This window comes from Neophocaena asiaeorientalis, unplaced genomic scaffold (genome assembly GCF_003031525.2).
Source record: "Neophocaena asiaeorientalis asiaeorientalis breed wild unplaced genomic scaffold, Neophocaena_asiaeorientalis_V1.1 scaffold432, whole genome shotgun sequence".
Taxonomy (NCBI): Eukaryota; Metazoa; Chordata; class Mammalia; order Artiodactyla; family Phocoenidae; genus Neophocaena; species Neophocaena asiaeorientalis.
In genome coordinates, this window is record NW_020174549.1 from 392,650 (window position 1) to 414,575 (window position 21,926).

Sequence of the window (21,926 nt, forward strand, 5' to 3'; positions counted from 1 at the left end):
GGGAGGGAATGCAGAAACAGGGGAGGAGCAGTCAAGAAACAAGAGTGCAGCCTTGAGGCAGGGTCCTGGTTCCTCCTCAAGGAATATATATAACAATATCTTTGCATTCTTCTGTAAGAACTAAGGCCCCCACCCAGGTGGAGGATGGTAACTTCAGGCTGAGCACAAGATTTCTGAAACACCTCAGTTACCTCACCACCAACCAATCAAGAGAGATTCACACAGCGCTCACCCCAAATTCTGCCTATAAAAACTTCTCCCTGAAAACTATTGGGGAGTTTGGGTTTTTTGAGCACAATCCACCCATTCTCCTTGATTGGCCCTGTAATAAACCTTTCTCTGCTACAAACTCCAATGTTTCAGTTTGTTTGGCCTCACTGTGTGTAGTGCACAGGAACTTGTGTTCGTAACAGAAATACAAACAAACTATTGCATTAGTTTACTAGGACTACAATAACAAAATACCACAGACTGAGTGGCTAAAGCAACAAAAATTTCTTACAATTCTGGAGACTAGTCTGAGATCAAGGTGTCAGTAGGTTTGGTTTCTTCTGAGGCCTCTTTCCTTGGCTTGCAAATGACTGCCTTCTTGCTGGTCCTCACATGGTCATTCCTCTCTGTGTGCCTCCTTGGTCTCTCTTTTGTGTCCAAATTTCCTCTTATAAGGACACCAGTCAGACTGGATTATGGCCCACCCTACCCTAAAAGCCTGGGTTTTAACTTACTCACCTCTTTAAAGATCTTATTTCCAAATACAATCAATTCTGAGATTCTTGGGGTTAGGACTTCAACATATGAAGGGGGCATACCATTCAGCCCATAACAACCATCTATTCTAATGTTCTCATTTCAAAACACTGTGACCAAGTGCACACTTCTGGGGAGGAATTATCTTAGGATATTTTTACGTACTTTAAAATAGGATATATATACTGCAGTTAGTTGAATTACATCAATAATATTTTCCTATAGGTAAAATACCTTACACTTAGAAAGGTAGTTAACAAAATATACTTTTTGTTTAGTTTGTCTTCACAAATAGTATTTATTAAGTAGTTTATTATGTGATTTCTGTGAAAATGTAATATAGAAGATTTTCTTTAAAACAAATTTATAAAACTCTAAAATATCATTAGTATACAATCCTAAACTAAAAAGTTTAAAACAGACTAGTCTCATTTTACGTGGGAAAAAGATATGAAAAGAGTAATGTTGCTGCTTGACCCCGATTGATTACTAATAATACTTTTCCCAGAAGATGATGGTGTATGAGATACAGGACTCAGAGGGCAAAACTCACAAAATAAGAAAAACAGAATATCTTAGAATTCTACTTAATGATGCTTATGTTTGGTTAGCTAGCTGTTTTAATTACAATTTCAAGTCTTATAGATACAGAAATTCTATTTTTTCCAGAACAAACGTATATCCTTATAATATAATAGGGATGAAAACAAACATTCAATTTTAACTATTAAACCCTTTTACTTTTTGAGCTTAGCGGTCAACATTTTTTTCTCTTCACAGCCTGGCATTCATCTGATTCATTAGCTTCTCCAATTTGATTGCTAGGCCCATGTTTCCTTTAATCTTCAATCTTCCTGACATGAATGCTATTGTTGGTTTTAGTTTCCCTAAAAAGAGAAAATGAGAGAGTAAAAATCAGCCATTAGTGCCCTTAGGGATGTACCACTTCAAGAACATGCTTATAAAAAGAATCTCTGAGTTCTATAAACCTCTGAAACACAGAAATTTCTTTTATAGCATCTTTTTATCAGTATCTTGGGAATCCCAATTCCTAGATTTAGATTTTAACAATATCTTGTAATATGAGAGATAATATAAAAGCAACAATCAACAAAAGATTATACCAAAAAGCGGAAGAGGCAACATGTACAGTACACTAAAGAATAGATGGCCCTCAAATGAATTGTAGTAAACAAATACTACCTATTTTAGTTATTTTCCAATCTATTATAGTTCATTAAACTCTTAACATTTCAAGTTTAGAGTCAAAAAATCAAATGGTATAAACGCATATAATTTTCTTAAGAAATGACATTAAAAGTATAGTGTATGGACACAGAAGTACGTCTTAGCAGTATTTTAACCACAGAAATGCCAGAATGTAAAATGGTGGGCATTAAAACAGAATTGTAGCTAATAACAACATATAATAAACAGGAGCTCCATGAAGGGAGGGAACTTTGTTTTTATTTGCTACTCTCATTTCCCAATCTTTTCACTGTTAGGCTTCACCTAAAAAACTGGCTCCTTGCTCTCTCACTCTACAGTGAAACCCACCAGTCCACAGCCCCACTCATGCATACACAGCTTCCAATCAGCTTTACATAGCCTTGCTTGTTAAAGATGAATGGGCAGCAAATGGAGACCAGGAAAAAACAAAATCACCCCAAAACCAAAAACAAATCAAAGCAATTTGGGGGAAACAGAGACTGCAGGCATAGAAGAAACAGAAACGAAATAAATGAACAAATTAAAAATTCTGTAATTCATGTCCTCATTGATAAGACAAGCTGTGACAATGTGTCAACAACAGGATGCTGGAAGAAAAGGGGTGAGGAGGAGAAGCACAGGAAATGGGTATTGAAAAGAGAGGAAGTGGGAGAAGCAGGTGAAGGGGAATGGAATGGCGTAGAGTGAGGAGGAAGAAGGGGGCAGTAAGAGAAGAAAAAAGAAGCTGAGAAAACATGAGTGAACTCTTGGAAATTAAGATTTTGACATATCCACAATATTAGAATGTAAAAGAAAGGAGACACTTGCAATCTTCTGGTCACAGCAGTCTCTCCATTGCAAAATTCCCCCTCCCGCTATTACAAAAGCCTCTCTCTATGAACCAGCACCCCCCCACCACAATAATCTTTTGAAATAAAGTTTTCCTTACTATATATACATATATTTTTTTAAAGGAAAGAATAAGGCCCTAAATATTACGTGATTAAATCAGAGATATAATGTTTTCTTCAGAAAGTGGGAACTGAGAAAACTGAGATAGCTATCAAAGAAATAATATAAGATACATTCCCAAAGAGCCCATCAAGTATCCAGGAAGATGAATGAAAAAAAAAGCCTTGTATCATTGTGAAATTTCAGAACACTACAGAGAAAGAGATCATTTTGATTCCAAAACTTTCAGAAAGGGGAGTGCTGGATACAAAAGATTAAGAATAGTATCACATCCTCCATGGTAATCTTAGAAGATGGAGCAATGACTTCATTTTCTGAGGGAAAATGAATTGCAACACAGAAAGCTCTACCCAGACAAATAATCAATGTGTTGGGATAATATAGGTAGTTTTAGATACTCACGAAAATTGCCTCTTATGTATCCTTTCTAATGAAGCTACTGGAGAATGGGTGCCACCAAAATGAGGATGTAAACCAAGAAAAAGAAAGGGATACAGGAAACAGGAGATTCAATGCAGGAGAGAGTTACAGAAATTTCTACGATCACAGCGGTGTAGCAGACTTAATGAGCTATCTGTTTAGAACCCATTTCTTTTTCTTTTCTTTTTTTGGCCATACCACACACCTTGCAGGATCCCTGACCAGGGATTGAACCCAGGGCCCCAGCACTGGAAGCACAGAGTCCTAACCACTGGACCATCAGGGAATTCCCCATGAGTTATCTGTTTGGATTGTAATAAGAAGACAAAGAGCTCCAGAAAAAAAGTACACTGACAGGTAATCTGACACAGGGAGAATGAATTCTTAAAACTCAAAAAAAAATTAAATTAAACAGATAAAAAAATCCAGTTACAATGGGAAAAGGACCTGAATAGACATTTCTTCAAGGAATATACATGTATGACCAATAAGCACATGAAAAAAATGTTGAACAGCATTTGTCATTAGGGAAATGCAAATCAAAACCACAATGAGATATTACTTCATACTCACTAGGATTGCTATTGTTAAAAAACAAAAAACAAAAACAAGTGTTGGTGAGGGTAAGGATACAGATAAATAGAAACCCTCATACGTTGCTGGTAGGAATGTAAATGTTCAGGTGCTATGGAAAACATTTTCGCAGTTCTTCAAAGAGTTAAACATAGAATTACCATATGACCCAGCAATAAAGAGAAATGAAAACATAAATCTACACAGAAACTTGGACACAAATGTTTATAGCAGCATTGTTTATAACAGCCAAACAAAATATCTTTCAACAGATAGTCATAGAAAGAAATGAAGTACTGACACATGCTACAACTTAGATGAACCTTGAAAACATTATGCTGAGTGACAAGAGCCACACACAAAAGGTCACATACTGAATGATTCCATTTACATAAACTATCCAGAATAGACAAATCCCCAGAGAGAGAAAGCATATTAGCAGGTCCCATGGGAGGGGGGAAGCTGGAAAGGGATGTTACTTAAATGGTGTACGGTGTTCTTCTGGGGTGATGAAAAAGTTTGGAAACTAAAGAGAAGTGGTGGTTGCATAGCACTGTAAATGCACTAAGTTAAACACCATTGAACTGTACACTTTACATGGTTAATTGTATGTTATGTGAATTTCATCTCCATTTTTAAAGAAGAGAATTAAATACTGATACACGCTACATCCAGAATGAAACCTGAAAACAAGCTAAAAGAAGAAACACACTGCAAAGAAGCCAGTCACACAAAAAAATTCCATATATATGATTCTGTTCATATGAAAGTCCAGAATAGGGAAATCTACAGACACAGGAAGTAGATTAGTGGTTGCTTAGGGCTAGGGGCAGGAGATGGGGGATATGGGATTAACAGTTAATGGGTACTGGGTTTCTCTTTTTGAGGAGATGCAAATGTTCTAAAATCAACTGTGGTGATGGTTGCGAACATCTGTAAATATGCTAAAAAAAACAGTCAATTGTTTACTTTAAATGGATGAATTATATGGTATGTGAATTATATATCAATAAATTTTAAAAAAAGCTATTGACATAGAACAATAAGTCAAATTAGTAATTAAACATTTTCCCACAAAAAAATCCCAGGCCCAAATAGCTTCACTGGTTAATTCATAGGATATAAAATTTACACAAAAGTCAAATGTATTTATGTATACTAGCAACAAATAATTTTTAAAAATTAACACAATAATTTCATTTAGGGTAGCATTAAAAAAGAATGAAATACTTAGGGGAAAAAAGCATGAACCATAAAAGAAAAAAATGACACATTAGACTATCAAAACCAAAACTTTTGTAACTCAAAAGGTACCACTAAGAAAATGAAAAGATAAGTCACAGATTGAGAGAAAATATTTTCAAGTCACATGCATCTGAAGTTTATAAAGAACTCCTACAACTTAATAATAAAGAGACAAGTCAATTCAAAAATGAGCAAAGCGGGCTTCCCTGGTGGCACAGTGGTTGAGAGTCCCTGCCGATGCAGGGGACGCGGGTTCGTGCCCCGGTCTGGAAGGATCCTACATGCTGCGGAGCAGCTGGGCCCGTGAGCCATGGCCGCTGGGCCTGCGCGTCCGGAGCCTGTGCTCCGCGACGGGAGAGGCCGCAGTGGTGAGAGGCCCGTGTACCGCAAAAAAACAAACAACAACAACAAAAAAAAACAAGCAAAGGGCTTCCCTGGTGGCGCAGTGGTTAAGAATCCACCTGACCATGCAGGGGACATGGGTTCGAGCCCTGGTCTGGGAAGATCCCACATGCCGAGGAGCAACTAAGCCCATGCACCACAACTACTGAGCATGCGTGCCACAACTACTGAAGCCCGTGTGCCAAGAGCCCGTGCTCCGCAACAAGAGAAGCCACCGCAACGAGAAGCCCGCACACCACAACAAAGAGTAGCCCCTGCTCCCAACAACTAGAGAAAGCCCGCACACAGCAACAAAGACCCAACGCAGCCAAAAAGATAAAATAAATAAAATAAATAAATAAAAACGAGCAAAACATTTGAATAGACAGTTCATCAAATATAAACAGCTATTAAGCACATGGAAAGATGCCCAACATTATTAATCATTAAGAAATGAAAATTCAAAGCACGAGATACCACCACACACCCGCTAGAATGGCTATGATAACAAAGACACTGCCATTTGTGACATAATGCATAAACCTTGAGGACGTTATGCTGCATGAAATAAGCAAGACACAAGAAGACAAAAACTGTATGATCTCACTTATATGTGGAACCTAAAGAAGTCAAACCCACAGAGGCAGAGAGTAGAATGGTGTGATGTTGGTCTCAGGGTACAAACTTTCAGTTATAAGGTGAATAAGTTCTAGGGATCTAATGTTCAGCACAGTGACTATAGTTAATAATACTGTACTGTATACTTGATATTTGCTGAGAGTAAATCTTAAGTGTTCTCATGACAACAAAAAAAAGGTAACCATGCAAGGTGATGGATGTGTTAGCTTGAGTATAGTAATTTCCTAATGTATACAAATACCAAGTCATCATGTTATATACCTTAAATATATACAGTTTTTATTTATCAATTATACCTCAATAACACTGTAAAAAAATAAAAGGCACTAGTAAGTGCTGGTGAGGATTTGGAGAAACCTGAACATTTATACAATGCTGACAAGAATATAAAATTAGTGCAGCCACTATAGCAAAGCTTGGTGGTTTATTAAAAAGTTACATATCAACTTACCACATAACCCAGCAATTCCGCTGTTAGAAATCTACCCAACAGAAATGAAAATATATATCCACAAAAATATGTGTATGAAAATATTCACAGCAACATTATTCACAATACCTCAAAACCTGAGACAACCCAAATATCCACCAGCTGGTGAGTGGATAAATACAACGGGATACTACTCAGCAGTAAAAAGGAACTGAACTACTGATACATGCTACAACATGATGGATGAATCTCAAAAGCCTTATGCTACGTAAAAGAAGCCAAATACGAAAGACTATATACTTTATAATCCCATTTATATGAAATGTCCAGAAACAGCAAATCTATAGAGACAGAAGGCAAGTGAGTGTCTGGCTGGCTGGGCAGTAAAAAGGGGGATTGACTGCAAACGGACAGAGAATTTTGGAAAGAGTGATGGAAATGTTCTCAAACTGGATATTTATTTATTTATTTATTTAAAAATCTTTATTGGAGTATAAAGCTTTCTCTGCATCTATTGAGATGATCATATGGTTCTTCTCCTTCAATTTGTTAATATGGTGTATCGTGCTGATTGATTTGCATATATTGAAGAATCCTTGCATTCCTGGAATAAACCCCACTTGATCATGGTATGATCCTTTTAATGTGCTGTTGGATTTTGTTTGCTAGTATTTTGTTGAGGAGTTTTGCATCTATGTTCATCAGTGATATTGGCTTGTAGTTTTTTTTCTTTGTGACATCTTTGTCTGGTTCAAACTGGATTATAAATGATGGTTGTACAACCCTATACATTTACTAAAAATCATATATACTTAATAATGGGTAGATTTTATGGTATATAAATTATACCTTAAGAAAACTGTTCTAAAAAATAAACTTTAAAACAAACTACTAGTAAGAATAATTTTATATGTATGTGTGTGTGTATATATTTCTCTTCCCAATATATTAATCAGGTAATCTTGTACAATATATTTTCTTTCTATTATAATTCTTTACTATACAGTGGCCTCTACTGGCCAAAAAGAGAGATTTTGATGAGTTGATCACTAGTTGCTTTAATTTTTTATATTTATAACATATCTACTCTATAGATTAGGTCACAGAAATGGCTATGGCTTCTTAAAAGAGTATGTTTAGGATATAAGGTCTAAATTGCGCCCATTCAAAGGACAGTAGATGGGATAAAGAATAAGAATGAAAAGGCGTAAGAAGCAGAAGCAAAGTTATTTGCTCCCAATCTGAACTGCTGCTATAAAATAAACCTTATAAGGGACTGTCCTGGCAGTCCAGTGGTTAAGGCTCTGCGCTTCCACTGCAAGAAGTGTGGGTTCGATCCCTGGTTGAGGAACTAAGATCCCACGTGCCACTTGGCATTGCCAAAATAAATAAATAAAATAAAATAAACCTTATAAGAATATATATATATATTTAAATCACTCATTTAGCTGACTGACCTCCCCTAGCCAATCCAGGAGCACATTCACAGAAAGATGTAAATGGAAAGCCCATTACAAGTTTATGCTACACAAATAAAACGTAAATTAAGGAGGTAACTTGATTCTTTCACCTTTGGAGGGCAAAATAGCATAATTTAGAAGTGCATGAGCTGGCGAGTTAGCTTGGATTCGAATTCTAACTCCAACATTGACTCACCCACCAAGTGACTCTGGGTTTATTACTTAATTAAGCAATACTTCAGTCTCCCTTTTTATAAAATAGAGAACATCTTTTATCTCAAACCATTATTGGGAATATTGCTTAACTCAACAGTAATCATATACGTATTAGCTATAATTACTGTTATTTCTGTTTGGAAATTGACAATAATTTTTTTTATTTTTAAAGGTCTTTAAGTTCAAAATATTGCATATTTATAAGGTTCAAATTTACAAAACGTTTATTTTGCATCCAAAGCACTATGTTTAAGCCCTAGAGAGAAAGAGATTTTGAAACACTAAACAAACACTAAAGAAACTATTAAAATGATTAAAGAGGGACTTCCCTGGTGGTGCAGTGGTTAAGAATCCGCCTGCCAATGCAGGCGACACAGGTTCGTGCCCTAGTCCAGGAAGATCCCATGTGCCACAGAGAAACTAAGCCCATGTGCCCCAACTGCTGAGCCTGTGCTCTAGAGCCTATGTGCTGCAACTACTGAGCCTGTGCTGTAGAGCCCACGAGCCACAACTACTGAAGCCCACATGCCTAGAGCTCGTGCTCCGCAACAAGAGAAGCCACTGCAATGAGAAGACCGTGCACCGCCACAAAGAGTAGGCCCCGCTCGCCACAACTAGAGAAAGCCTGCACGCAGCAACAAAGACCCAAGTCAGCCAAAAATCAATCAATCAATATATTTATTTTTAAAAAAATGATTAAAGTAATAACTATTCATTATCATTAAAAGACGTTATAATGTACTAAGTACTTTTAATGTACTTTTAAGTACACTAGTACTTTTAAGTACTAAGTACTTATAATGTACTAAGTACAAAGTGAAAAAAGTTACCAAACAGCAGTAATGCTATAATCTTGTTTTTCTAAGTACACTTATATATTTATATACATTCATAAAAATATATATATGACTTTAAACCAAAAATCAACTGATGGTTATCTTTCAGTAGTACAATAAAAAATAATTTTATTTATTTTCTTTTTTCCTAAGCATATTTTCTAATTTTTGTACCATGAATATTTAGCACTACTGTTTAAAAAAAAGTGGGGGGAAGATGAAGAAACCTCAATCATTAGTAACATCACATACAAACTGGCTCAGATAGTATGTAGGCCATTAGCATCCTGGGTTAGAAATGGAAAGCGAGACTTACAGGGCACAGAATACATTATGATCTTCAATTTATGAAGATTAAAACAGAATAAAGAATAAATAACATTTATAACTCATTAAATAAATCTTTAGGATCTTCAGATTAAAATGGTACAATACTTTTGTTTAAAGTGCTGCTTCTGGGACTTCCCTGGTGGTGCAGTGGTTAAGAATCCACTTGCCAATGCAGGGGACATGGGTTCGATCCCTGGTCTGGGAAGATCCCACATGCTGAGGAGCAACTAAGCCTGTGCGCCACAACTACTGAGGCTGTGCTCTACAGCCCACGAGCCACAACTACTGAGCCTGCGTGCCACAAATACTGAAGCCCATGCACCTAGAGCCCAAGCTCTGCAACAAGAGAAGCCACTGCAACAAGAAGCCCACCCACCGCAACGAAGAGTAGCCCCCTGCTCTCCGCAACTAGAGAAAGCCTGCACGCAGCAATGAAGAACCAATGCAGCCAAAAATAAATTAATTTAAAAAAAATTTTAAAGTGCTGCTTCTAATAAGTACATGTGTTAATTAACTTACTATCTGGAGTAGTGTTTTAAGAGTAGAAAATAGAAAAAAATTACCCTTAAAATTTTTCTGGCACATTTAGAGATACATGGGCAGAGCAGAAAATTATGCAGATCCTCTTCTTAGTGATGGATTCCACAGAAAGCAGGGTCACTGGGCCATGGGAGATGGCTGCAGTTTCCTATTACAATAGTTGGCAAGATTGAAGCATGACCTTACTCTTGATAAACAAGCTGCAGCTAAGTTCAGCACCTCTGGTAACCAAGGTGTTATTGGAAATGATATCTTAGTCCAACTAGTAGAAATGAAGCCTACCTAATAGAATTTTCCTTGAACAATCAGTAAACAAGTGAAGTTAAAACTCACCTGAAAACATTTTTACAAAATCATCAGTAGACATACTCATCACCACATCTGCCCGATCAGAGGGCTCTCCATATCCGACATTGCCACCCTTGCTTTTAAGATCAAGAAACCATGTTCCACCATCTTCACCTACACAGAAAAGAAAGATATAGAAATAAATGTTAAAGAAGCCCTGTTTTTCTTAAACTTAATAACTGTACAATTAGAATAATCATATATAATGCTGTTACCCAGGTTGAAATCCCCAGGCCTCTAAGACATTCAGCTAATATTTATTAAGTACTTATTATGGGCCAGGCACTTGGCTAGGCTCTGAAGACTCTTCAATAACATGGTTCTTACAAAACAGGAAGTGGAGGGTGATGTGGAGTCAGGAAAGCCCAGCTGAGATTTAAAAGTTAAGTAAGAATTTGCTAGATGGGGGACTTGCCTGGTGGTCCAGTGGCTAAGACTCCGTGCTCCCAACGCAGGGGGCCCAGGTTTGATCCCTGGTCAGGGAACTAGATTCCACATGCTGCAACTAGAGTTTACGTGCCACAGCTAAGAGTTCACGTACCACAACTAAGAGTTCACAACTAAGGATCCCACACGCTGCAACTAAAGATTCTGCACGTGGCAACGAAGATACCATATGCCTCAACTAAGACACAGTGCAGCCAAATAAATAAATAAATAATATTTGCTCGATGAGGAACTGAAAAAAGGAACAGAAGGACTGGAATGTACAAAGAGAGTGGATGGTGGCCTCAGATAAGCTTGTTAGGCCGTCCAGATGCAGAGCACAGTAAGCCATGTAAAGGGTTTGCTGATTTCATCCATACGCCATGGAAGGAGAATGACATTAGGTTTGTATTTTAAATAGATCACCCTAACAGCAGTGTAGTGAAGATATTTCAGAGGGATAAAGAGGATACAGAGGACAATTTAGGAAGGTACTGGGGTTGTTCAGGAGCTTGAGGATGTATGCCTGGGTCAGGATCGCAGCAGTGGAAGTGGAAAAAAGTCCGCATATTTGAGAGAGAACTTCAAGCAATATCACAAAACTAGGTGACTGAATGAAGAGGAAAAGGTAGGGAGGGTGCGGAAGAATGATCTGCTTTGCTAGTTTCTGGCTTGGGAAGCTGGGTAAATATTGCTGTGTTTTTTTATTGAGAGGACTACTGAAGAAGAGCAGATTTAACAAGTAGTGCCAAAGGCAGGTATTGGGAATGGTGAGTTGTTACGGACATTTTCAGATTGAGGTACCTTTGTGACAGCCAAATGAAAATGTCAAATGAAGTCTGACTGGGCTAGGAAGATAGATACATAAGGAATCAGCCCCTATGGTCACTAAAGCTATGTGAGGGGTTGGGGTTTTCCTAGACAAAGTCTGTAGAGTATAAAGAGTGCTAAGACAGTGACCTGAAGAATATCAACATTTAAGGAAAGGATGGAGAAGCATCTAGCACAGGAGACTGACAAGACATGATTACAGACGCAGAAAAAAGCAATTGAGCGTTTCCAGAAGGAAAGAGAGGTCAACAGCATCAAATGTTGCAGAGTGGCGACAAGGTAAGAATGACAAATGCCCACTGGTGACACAGAAGCCACCAAGGACCTTGGTGAGAGCAAATTCAGTGGAATGGAGAAAAATGACACCAGAACAGAGTGAATTGTAGATGAAAGTAAGTTTGGCTCTGAAAGGGAGAAGATAGATGGGGGGTGGGGAGTGTGATTGGGAAGGCTGTTATTGTTGGTTTTTTTTAAAAGATAGAATAGACTTTGGGAATGTTAAAAAACCACTGGGAAGGAGGCTTCAGGATGAACAGGTGGAAGAGACAGCACACATTTCCTGAGGAGGCCAGAGGAAATGGGATCTAGAACTTTGCTACTCAAAGTGTGATCCATGAACTGCAGTACCGTCATCACATCAGAAAAGCAAACTTCAGACCCTACCTCAAACCTACTGAATCAGATTCTGCATTTTTAGCATGATCAGTGATCATGTATGGACATTAAAGCTTAGGATGCACGGATGTGGAGTTGAGCTCTGCCTGTTGGGAGAGGAGGAAGAGAGGTCAATGCCTACAACAGTATGCTATCAGATGGCAGGAAGGTGAAGCAATTCCTGTCTGTAGGCTTCTCTTATCTCTGTGAAAGAGGAGGTCACCTTATCTGCTGAAACTGGCAGGGAAGTGGTGAAGGGAGAGATGGGAGACTTGAGGAACACTGAGAGGTTTAAAAGAGTCACTGTGGAAAATGAGGCAATAAGCTGACCACAGAATTCTGACATTGGAGAGGAGCAGTGATGAATTTTTACTGGTACAGATTCACTGGGTGGTGTGATTCCACCCCCCACCCCCTGCCATTTCTCCAGCAAGACTTAGCAGCCTGGATGCAAGTGTGGAGCAGCCAGAGAGTATGATTATCCGGGACTAGGATTATGACAGTTGGTGACATAAGCACAAGGTCAGGAAGTTTAGGATACAGGTAAAAGAGTGATTGAAGCAATGGACCATGGGTTCTAAGAAAAGTAAAAACAGGAAGATGCAGATGGATTAAGATAAAATAGAGGTGACAAAGGATAAAAGAACTGATAATGTCAACGTTTGCATACAATGGGACTGTGGTAGCTAATTCTTAAAACTCTTGTCAACATGCATTAATACTATGTTGAGAAGAAAAATACTGAGAGATTTTAAAAGCTGACTGCATTCAGACTGACCTGAATAATCTCAAAGGTAAAAAATGGCAAGGGAGTTCCCTGGCAGTCCAGTGCTTAGGACTCGGCACTTTCACTGCTGTGGGCCCCGGTTCAATCCCTTGTCAGGGAAGTAAGATACCATAAGCCCGTGGTGCAGCCAAAAAAAATAAAAAACAGGCAAGGTGTGCATGGTTGATAAATGACTGTATTATACTATCTGTCATGATCCATATATCCTTCTAAATAGGATTTTCTCTCAATTACATACACTAAAGAGTTATTTACCACTGGAAGTATCTGTAAGGGAATTTTATTTTACATATGTCCATATGCACTGATATTAACTTAAAAATACAAATTGGTAGAACAGAGAAGAACTACAAAAACAAGTAGAGGGCTTCCCCGGTGGCGCAGTGGTTGAGAGTCTGCCTGCCGATGCAGGGGACACTGGTTCGTGCCCTGGTCCGGGAGGATCCCACATGCCGCGGAGCAGCTGGGCCCGTGGGCCATGGCCCCTGGGCCTGCGCGTCCGGAGCCTGTGCTCCGCGGCGGGAGGGGCCGCAGCGGTGAGAGGCCCGTGTACCGCAAACAAAAAAACAAAAACAAAAACAAAAAAACAAACAAAAAAAACCAAGCAGAAAACAGGTCTATCACCTATATGTGGAAATACCAGTTTAAAACAAATAGATATAATTGTGGATCAACATATATGAACCCCATGGTAACCACAAATCAGAAACTTAATAGATGGACAAAAACCAAAAAGAAAAGAACACAAAAATACAAATCAGTAGTTATTTGCTATTCTTAAATGTCTACATTCTCGGGTAAGGGTCTGGATATAGCCAACTATTCCAGGTTATTACTACTGGAGGCTGATATACTTCCAAGGGAAATATCCTACTTTGTTTCATAAAAGCTCCAGATTACCAGAAGTAACCCTTACCTGAGAGTTCAAACTGATAGACTGCTTGAGTGGCTTTAACAATATCATCACTGAGAGAGTCCTTAACAATTCTAAATGTCCCTTCCACAGCTCCAGAACGTGGTTTTGGTGGTGGCTGCGCCTCCTCTTCTTTCAATTCTGGAAGAGCACCTATAAAATGTTATTGATATAAGTACCTTTAAAGCCTAGGCAATGTAACGTCACACACAAAATTAATTAATTAGCAAACAGACTTGCTACCAATTAGACCCATTTTACCAAAATGACCTTAAATACATTCAGTGGCATCTTGAAGCATAAAAGCATAAATCAAACTGATGGAATAACAGCCAAATATGTCAGTTACGATTATAAATGTAAATGGTTTATACTCTTCAAGTAAAAGACTACCTCTCAGATTAGCTTTTAAAAAAACCCACTAATTTATACAGTGTTTATAATAAACAGATTTAAACAACATATCAGAGTTTTAGTGGTAACAATTAATCACTCCTTTATCATTGTCCCTGAGTTCCAAAACCAAATGAGAAAAGATGACTGTGGAGTCAGAAAGATGGAGATCAGAATATCAACTGTGTAAATGAGTGGAGATGAATTGGTGACTGTAGCTTAAATCAACAGCCAAGTGAACTTCTCAAGAACTTTACCTCTAAATTAAACATATTCACCTAGTCTTTTCATCCCTGGATTGAACCTGCCTCCCCTCCCATTAAGGAATGGAAATGCCTCTGTAAGTAAAGATCATGTGAAAACTGAGGATAGTCTACTCTGAAAGAAAGAAGGCTCAAAAGGGTCTAAACCACACAAACTCGTTTCTTCTCCCAATCTCAATCAGACTGGTCCCTCCCACTAGATGAAGAGGTAGGTCAAACCACGTATTAGTCTCATGAAGGCCCCACTACCTAGAAACGCAAGGTCAAGGGAATAGAGGTTTGCAACATTTTAAAATTTGTATTCACTTAAACCATTGGCCATAACCATTCAGCATATGATGAGCCAGGGGAGATCTGCAGTGCATAGGACTGTTCGAATCCCATAGCATGAAGCTGTCCCCCAATACCAACCTCTGTGTCTTTATTTATCCTCTTGGAATTATTTGTGGGCAGTTTGGCTGCCCCCAGAAACAGCTGAGAATAATTTGTTATTTAAACTAACTCAAAGGACAATCTGTACTCTAGGCTGAAGATTAACTCTCCACCTATCTCCCAGCTCAAATTATACCCAGCCATCTTGTCCAATATAACTCACCAAAGGCTATTAAATAAAATCTAACTGACAGCATAAAGATACTCCAGAGTATAACATAACCAATTCAAAAGTATCCTAAATTTATTGAATATAAACTACCTTCCATTATGATGTTTCCAGACACAAATAAACAGTAAAATCCTTCTCACAAAGTTCAACAGATATTAAAGATGAAATACTTAAGATCCAATGGAGCAAAGAATATATTATTATTATGGTATTTTGAAGACAGTTTAAAAATTCAGATATGTATTTCAATATTTAATGCTGACAGTGTAGTGAGGGAGGTACTCATATAATGCCAATATTTATAATTCTGGAAGGAAGTTTCATAGTAAGTATCAGGAACCCTCCCACTGATTATCAACTTTCAGTGATCCACTATAAGAAAATCCTGTAACATTTATAAAATGAAACAATTACAAGCCACTAAAATAAATATTACATTCATGTGATACAATACTAAGTTGCCAATGTCAAAACTTTGTTTTTGAAGACCTGGATAATATTCACAATATAATGTTAACTAAAACAAAGAATATACAATTTAATATGATCCAATCAGGTAAAGTATATATTTGTGGATATGAATTTTAAGTTATATTTTCAAAAAATAAAAGAGACTGGAAACAAATAAGCTAAAATACAGACAGTATTTATACTTGGATGGTGGGTTACATGTGATTTAAAAAATGTTCTTTATGCTTTTCTGTACTAAGCTTTTCTATACAAATTAATTTAAAATGTTATCAAAATTGATTAAATTACATTACAAAATCTATTGGATGTGGCCAAAGTTACATCAAGGGGGTAAATGCACAGTCAAAATTATTTTATTATTTTTAAAGGAATAAAAATGAATATTAGCCTAACAAGCAAGAAAAGGAACAAAAACGTGCAACCTCAAAGAAAGCAGAAAAAATAATAAAGCAAAAATGTTTAAAGTAATGAATCAAATGGTTGCAGAATTTTGTGAATATACTAAAAATCACTTAACTACATACTTTAAAATGGTGAATTTTTGGTATATGTAAATTATACCTCAAAGCTGTTATAAAAAGAAATAATCAGTAAAGAGAAAAGCAGTAGAATGAAAAATGAAATAAAATTTAAAATCTGGTTCTTTTGAGAAAAACCAATAAGATACAGTAAAATATGGCAACTTTCTGGAAAATTTAATCAAAGAAAAAAGGAGAAAAAAAACTTTAAAAAGGGATAAATATGAAAAATTTTTATTATAAATGAATACTACATGTCAACCCTTAAATAAATTTTAGAACTTCAAATGGACAGTTCTGGTTTTTTTATTTTAGAAAAAGCCAATAATTGAATGACAAAATAAAAACATTTTTAAAGAAACAACTTCAGAAAAGACTCAAATAACTTAGTAGGTGGAAAAGAACATAGAAAAGGAAAGGAAAAGAACATAGAAAAAAGAAGTTACCCAATTGACTGCCATACTCAAAATATAACAAAAAATAAAATATAGAAAATATATAATAAAAATGTAGACATTAATCTAAATAACTGATAAAAAAAATCTTAACCAACATCTAATACCTTACTTATGGGTAAAATCTAAAGATTTTCCCATTAAAATTAAGAATTAAATAAGAATACCTAAAATAGTTTCAATAAATATTTCCAAATTCTCCTGGAAGTTCGAGTCAGTATATTAAGAAATATGCCAGAAATAATCCTGTAAGATACTATTATCATATGTAGACAGTAAGTTTGGGCATTTAGGAAATTCAAGATAATTACTCAATGATAATTACATCAACTAACATTTATAGGGGACTTACTATATAAATTTCACAATATGATGCACTATCTATTATACTTAATCCTCATGATACGTAAGGAAAGTGAGAGCTGAGAAAACTTTCAGAGAGCTGAAGTGACTTGTCCAATGTCACAGATATAAGTGACAGGGACAGGACTTGTACCCAGATCTGTCTTATCCCAAAGTCTAGACGTTCAGTAACTATCTCTCTATTAGAAACTATTAGAAATCTAAAACAAGATAAAAACTCATGAAGGTGACCAGATATAAAATAAATATAAAAAGTTAGTTTCCCCCTTCTTATTTATAACGTGTCTTGTTTAAGAAAGCATTTCAATATGTCTAATAAAATAAACACAATTCAAGAGTAAAGTAAAAAGGAGTGAGGTTTTAAAATGGCAACTGGAATACTCAGTGACACACCTAAGGTTACATGGCAGTATGTGGCACAGCAGGAATTCCAACCCAGGCAGTCTGACTGGGTAATGCTTCCTCTTCATTTTCTTCTATGTCTGACTATGTAATTTTATATAGCCAACATAAAGGCTAAGCAGAGAACCAAGACCTAAACTCAGCAGAACTGGACCAAGCAGAGGCTGCTAAAAGTGAGGAAAGCAAAGACACAGGCTTCCTTCAAGTTTCTGGAGGCAGAAAATATATAGGAGTGTATTTGGTTTTAGTAGGTATAATACCAGACAGAACTAAGTTTGTCATATAATAACTGCTGGAACTCCTACTTCAGGTGATTTGTCTATTAATCAATATATCATCTTTATCATCTGAGACGCCAAGGAGATGGCAGCAAAAACTACAGTGTAGCCTTGAAAGACACTTGCCAAGAGATAAACTGCATCATTTATCACCTGAAATATTTAGACAGAGCATGATGACTCTACACAAGACAATAAAACTTTAGGAGACAAAAAACAAACCAGTAATATACTTGAAAGGTACATTCAGTACACAACAAATATGGAAACTTTGGGGAAACAAATGAAACCAAGTTCCCCTAAAACAAGTTTACCAGGTTTATGATTAGTCTCTCTATCCAAAACTTTATTCCTTTTTTAAAATAATATTTGTCTTTCTCAGTCAAGCAGTAATTTTTTAAAATTTATTTATTTTATTTTATTTTTGGCTGCATCGTTGGGTCTTTGTTGCTGTGCGCTGGCTTTTCTCTAGTTGAGGTGCAGGGGCTTCTCATTGCACTGGCTTCCCTTGTTGCAGAGCACAGGCACTAGTCACGCGGGCTTCATTAGTTGCAGCACACAGCCTCAGTAGTTGTGGCTCGTGGACTCTAGAGCGCAGGCTGCTCAGTATTTGTGGGCCATGGGCTTAGCTGCTCCTCGGCATGTGGGATCTTCCGACACCAGGGCACGAACCTGTGTCCCCTGCACTGGCAGGCGGATTCTATTTTTTTTTCTTTAACATCTTTATTGGAGTATAATAATTCATACTTTTACATGTACTTGTCCAGTTTTCCCAGCAGCACGTATTGAAGAGGCTGTCCTTTCTCCACTGTACATTCCTGCCTCCTTTATCAAACTTAAGGTGACCATAAGTGCGTGGGTTTATCCCTGGGCTTTCTATCCTGTTCCATTGGTCTATATTTCTGTTTTTGTGCCAGTACCATACTGTCTTGATTACTGTAGCTTTGTAGATCACTTGACAATAATGGGTATTCTGTTGTTTTGGGATCGAATGTCCTATAAGTATCAATTAAGTCCATCTTGTTTAATGTATCATTAAAGCTTGTGTTTCCTTATTTATTTTTATTTTGGATTATCTGTCCATTGGTGAAAGTGGGGTGTTAAAGTCCCCTCCTATGAATGTGTTACTGTCGATTTCCCCTTTATGGCTGTTAGTATTTGCTTTATGTGTTGAGGTGGCAGGCAGATTCTTAACCACTGTGCCACCAGGGAAGCCCCAAAACTTTATTCCCTTGCTTGTCTCCTCTGACCTTAGTGCCTTTGTTGTCCAGTCTGACCTCAATCCTATGCTAATTGAACACTAATCAACCAGAGTCAGATGACTAAAACTGCTGTCGATAACATCACTGATGTACTAAAACTGCTGCTATAGATTGCATCATTACTGTACAAACTCAGAGCAAGATGAATTAACAGGCCCCTGAGCCATGGACACCCTGGCCAGAGAATCATAAACCAGAGACATCCTGACCCCCAAAACTATGATTAAGAAATGTCACAAGAACTCCTTCACATGAAAACTAATATAAAACAAGGGCAGAAAGTCATATATAACTGGCTGAGATGAAAAAACAATAAAATAAAATGAAAAAAGAAATGGGAAACATGACAAATAAAAAGTATAATAGCAGAATTAAAATAAACATTAGGAGCAATATGGAAGAGAGATGAATGTGTCTAAAATCTTATCAGTAATACAGAGTACAAACTTGAAAAGGTCTCTCAGAATGCAGAAGAAAAGAACAAAAGTATGGAAATAGTAACAAAAGATAGTGAAAACTACAGGGGAAAGGGACAGGGTAAGCCAGACTAAGTGTTTCTGAGGGGAATCCAGAAAAACTGGAATAGAAGCAATTAAAACTATAACTAAAGAAAAAAAGAAAAAAGAAACTGGAGGTTGAAAAAAAGACTGAGTGAACTCCCTGTGTTGCCATGGGCAGGAAAAATCAATGAAGAGGTAGCCCAGTGGTGAAGAATCCGCCTGCCAATGCAGGAGACATGGGTTTGAGCCCTGGTCCGGGAAGATCCCACATACCAAAGAGCAACTAAGCCCGTGCACCACAACTTCTGAGCCTGAGCTCTAGAGCCTGCAAACCACAACTACTGAGCCTGCGGGCCTAAAGTCCATACTCTGCAACAAGAGAAGCCACCACAATGAGAAGCCCGCGCACTGCAACGAAGAGTAACCCCCGATCACCGCAACTAGAGAAAGGCAGTGCACAGCAATGAAGACCCAACACAGCCGTAAATAAATAAATTCATTGAAAAAAATAATAATTACATATATGTTATACAAATCAAATACACAAAGCACAAATACCAGAAAAAGTACAAGGCTGTCAATATTTTCCTCCCCCTTTGGAAATGAGGGATACACATTGACCTCTGGGAGAGACACTGTGAAATCAACATACAGTAGATCTGGATATAGATGTAAAAAATCACCTGAAAGAGTTAAGTTAGATCTCAGGCCAGAAATACTGAGCTACTACGTATATGAATATATTAATGTATCTACAGAAAATGTCAAGTAGAATTGCAGTTGACTGAAACATCACTTCTCCACTTAATTTTTTGTACAGGGAAGAGAGGCTTTAGCCAAAGGAATTTGAGAATTCTGACTTCAAAGATGAAGGCATCCCGCTTGCAGAGATGGATATAGGGATTGCAGTCAATGCACCTGACATATTCTGATCCCAAAGACAAAAATCACTCCTATCAAAGCCCGATGTCAGTAAACATTTATCTTACTTTCTGCTTATCTAACCCATCTTATTCTGAGTCCATGGTCATGAAACAATCTTCTGACTATGATTCTGTTCTCTATGTCATTATGCCCAGAGGGAGAGAACGAGCTGCTCACAGCAACTCCATGTTTAGTCCGTGAGATGGCAACTCCTCATTATAAAATAAATTGGATTACGGGGGGAAAATATGCTAATACTTCAAGTATTCAGGAGTTAGGAAATTAAGTTTACTGGTTAAGGATATGGACTTTAGAATCAGAAAAATACAAATTTAAATTCTGGCTCTGCCACCTGCCAGCTCTGTGATCTCCAATGTAAAATGAGGACAATGATACCTGCCTTGTAGGATTGTAAGTATTAAATGAGACAATGCATCAAAGTACTTAGCGCAGTGTTTGCCATATGGTAGGTGCCCAATAAATATTTGTTGAAAAACAACATGAATGTATGTGATTGATAAGTGGTTCTCATTATTTAAACTTGGTATTTAAATAAGCTTAGTTTATACGCATCTTCCTCTAAAACACAGATCCAATCTTAGGGTACTGGGCAAAAATCTGGATTTCGGACTTGCCTATCTTGAAGACAGACTCTTCTAGACTTTGATAAGCTCTCTAACTAACTTCTGCCATTCTGTATGAGGCCTTTTGAGGAAAAGATTGACAGCCTTATTTGAATACTCTGATATATCCATGTGGCAACCAAGTCAAAGATCTAATTTTTAAATTTTTAAAAAATTTAAATTTTATAAGGAGTTATCTCTAGGTGATGGGATTAAGAGTGACCGTTTTCCCTTCTATATTTTTCAAATTATCTATAATACAAAAGAAAAGTTGCCTTTTTTATTACTTAATTTTTTTGAAATTGCCTCCAAAAATTCGGACAAAGAAAAGATAGAAAAGATGAGATTAAGCTAGAAGTAAAGTTTGTCACCGAAATGCATTATGGTAAGGTTCTATAGGTTTCCTAAAGGTACAGAAGAAATGTTTTCCTAAACTTTCTAGCCTCCACCTAAAGAAACTATGGTCACTAAGGAGATTCACAGTCTATAACGTAAAAATAACATACGGTCCCAGAAGAAGCACTGCTATTCTTGTTGTTAAACCATGAGAGAGGTCTTCCCTGGCGGTCCAGCAGATAAGACACCGCACTCTCACTGTGGGGGGCGTGGGTTCGATCCCTGGCAGGGGAACTAGGATCAGTGCAGCCAAAAAAAATAAACCACGAGAGAAATTCTTCTCATGGGGTTTCACTGAAGAGTGTTTCTTCTGACATCTTTCAGTAAGTTAGTGGCATCATGCCAGAACACAAAGATTAAAATGTAAACTCTGGACCAATTCAAGAAAGCTATTGTTTCTAAACTACAAAAACAAAACAGGGCTTCCCTGGTGGCGCAGTGGTTGGGAGTCTGCCTGCCGATGCAGGGGACACGGGTTCATGCCCCGGTCCGGGAAGATCCCACATGCCGCGGAGCG

At 37.4% G+C, this 21,926-nt stretch overlaps 1 protein-coding gene across 2 annotated transcripts in view; it reads right to left on the bottom strand.

Moving 5' to 3' along the window:
- Positions 1-416: 416 nt before the first annotated feature.
- The window catches only part of HSDL2 (hydroxysteroid dehydrogenase like 2), a 69,177-nt gene continuing 47,667 nt past the window's right edge, over positions 417-21,926 (bottom strand). The window contains exons 9-11 of one of the 2 annotated variants that reach the window (XM_024757273.1): positions 13,961-14,098; positions 10,332-10,460; positions 417-1,634 (exon numbers count right to left, since the gene is read on the bottom strand). In XM_024757273.1, coding sequence (XP_024613041.1) covers positions 1,522-1,634; positions 10,332-10,460; positions 13,961-14,098 — 380 coding nt within the window. In that variant the 3' untranslated portion in view covers positions 417-1,521. Of the gene's footprint in view, positions 1,635-10,331; positions 10,461-13,960; positions 14,111-21,926 lie in introns of both variants that reach the window. The other variant, XM_024757272.1, reaches the window with a different exon arrangement.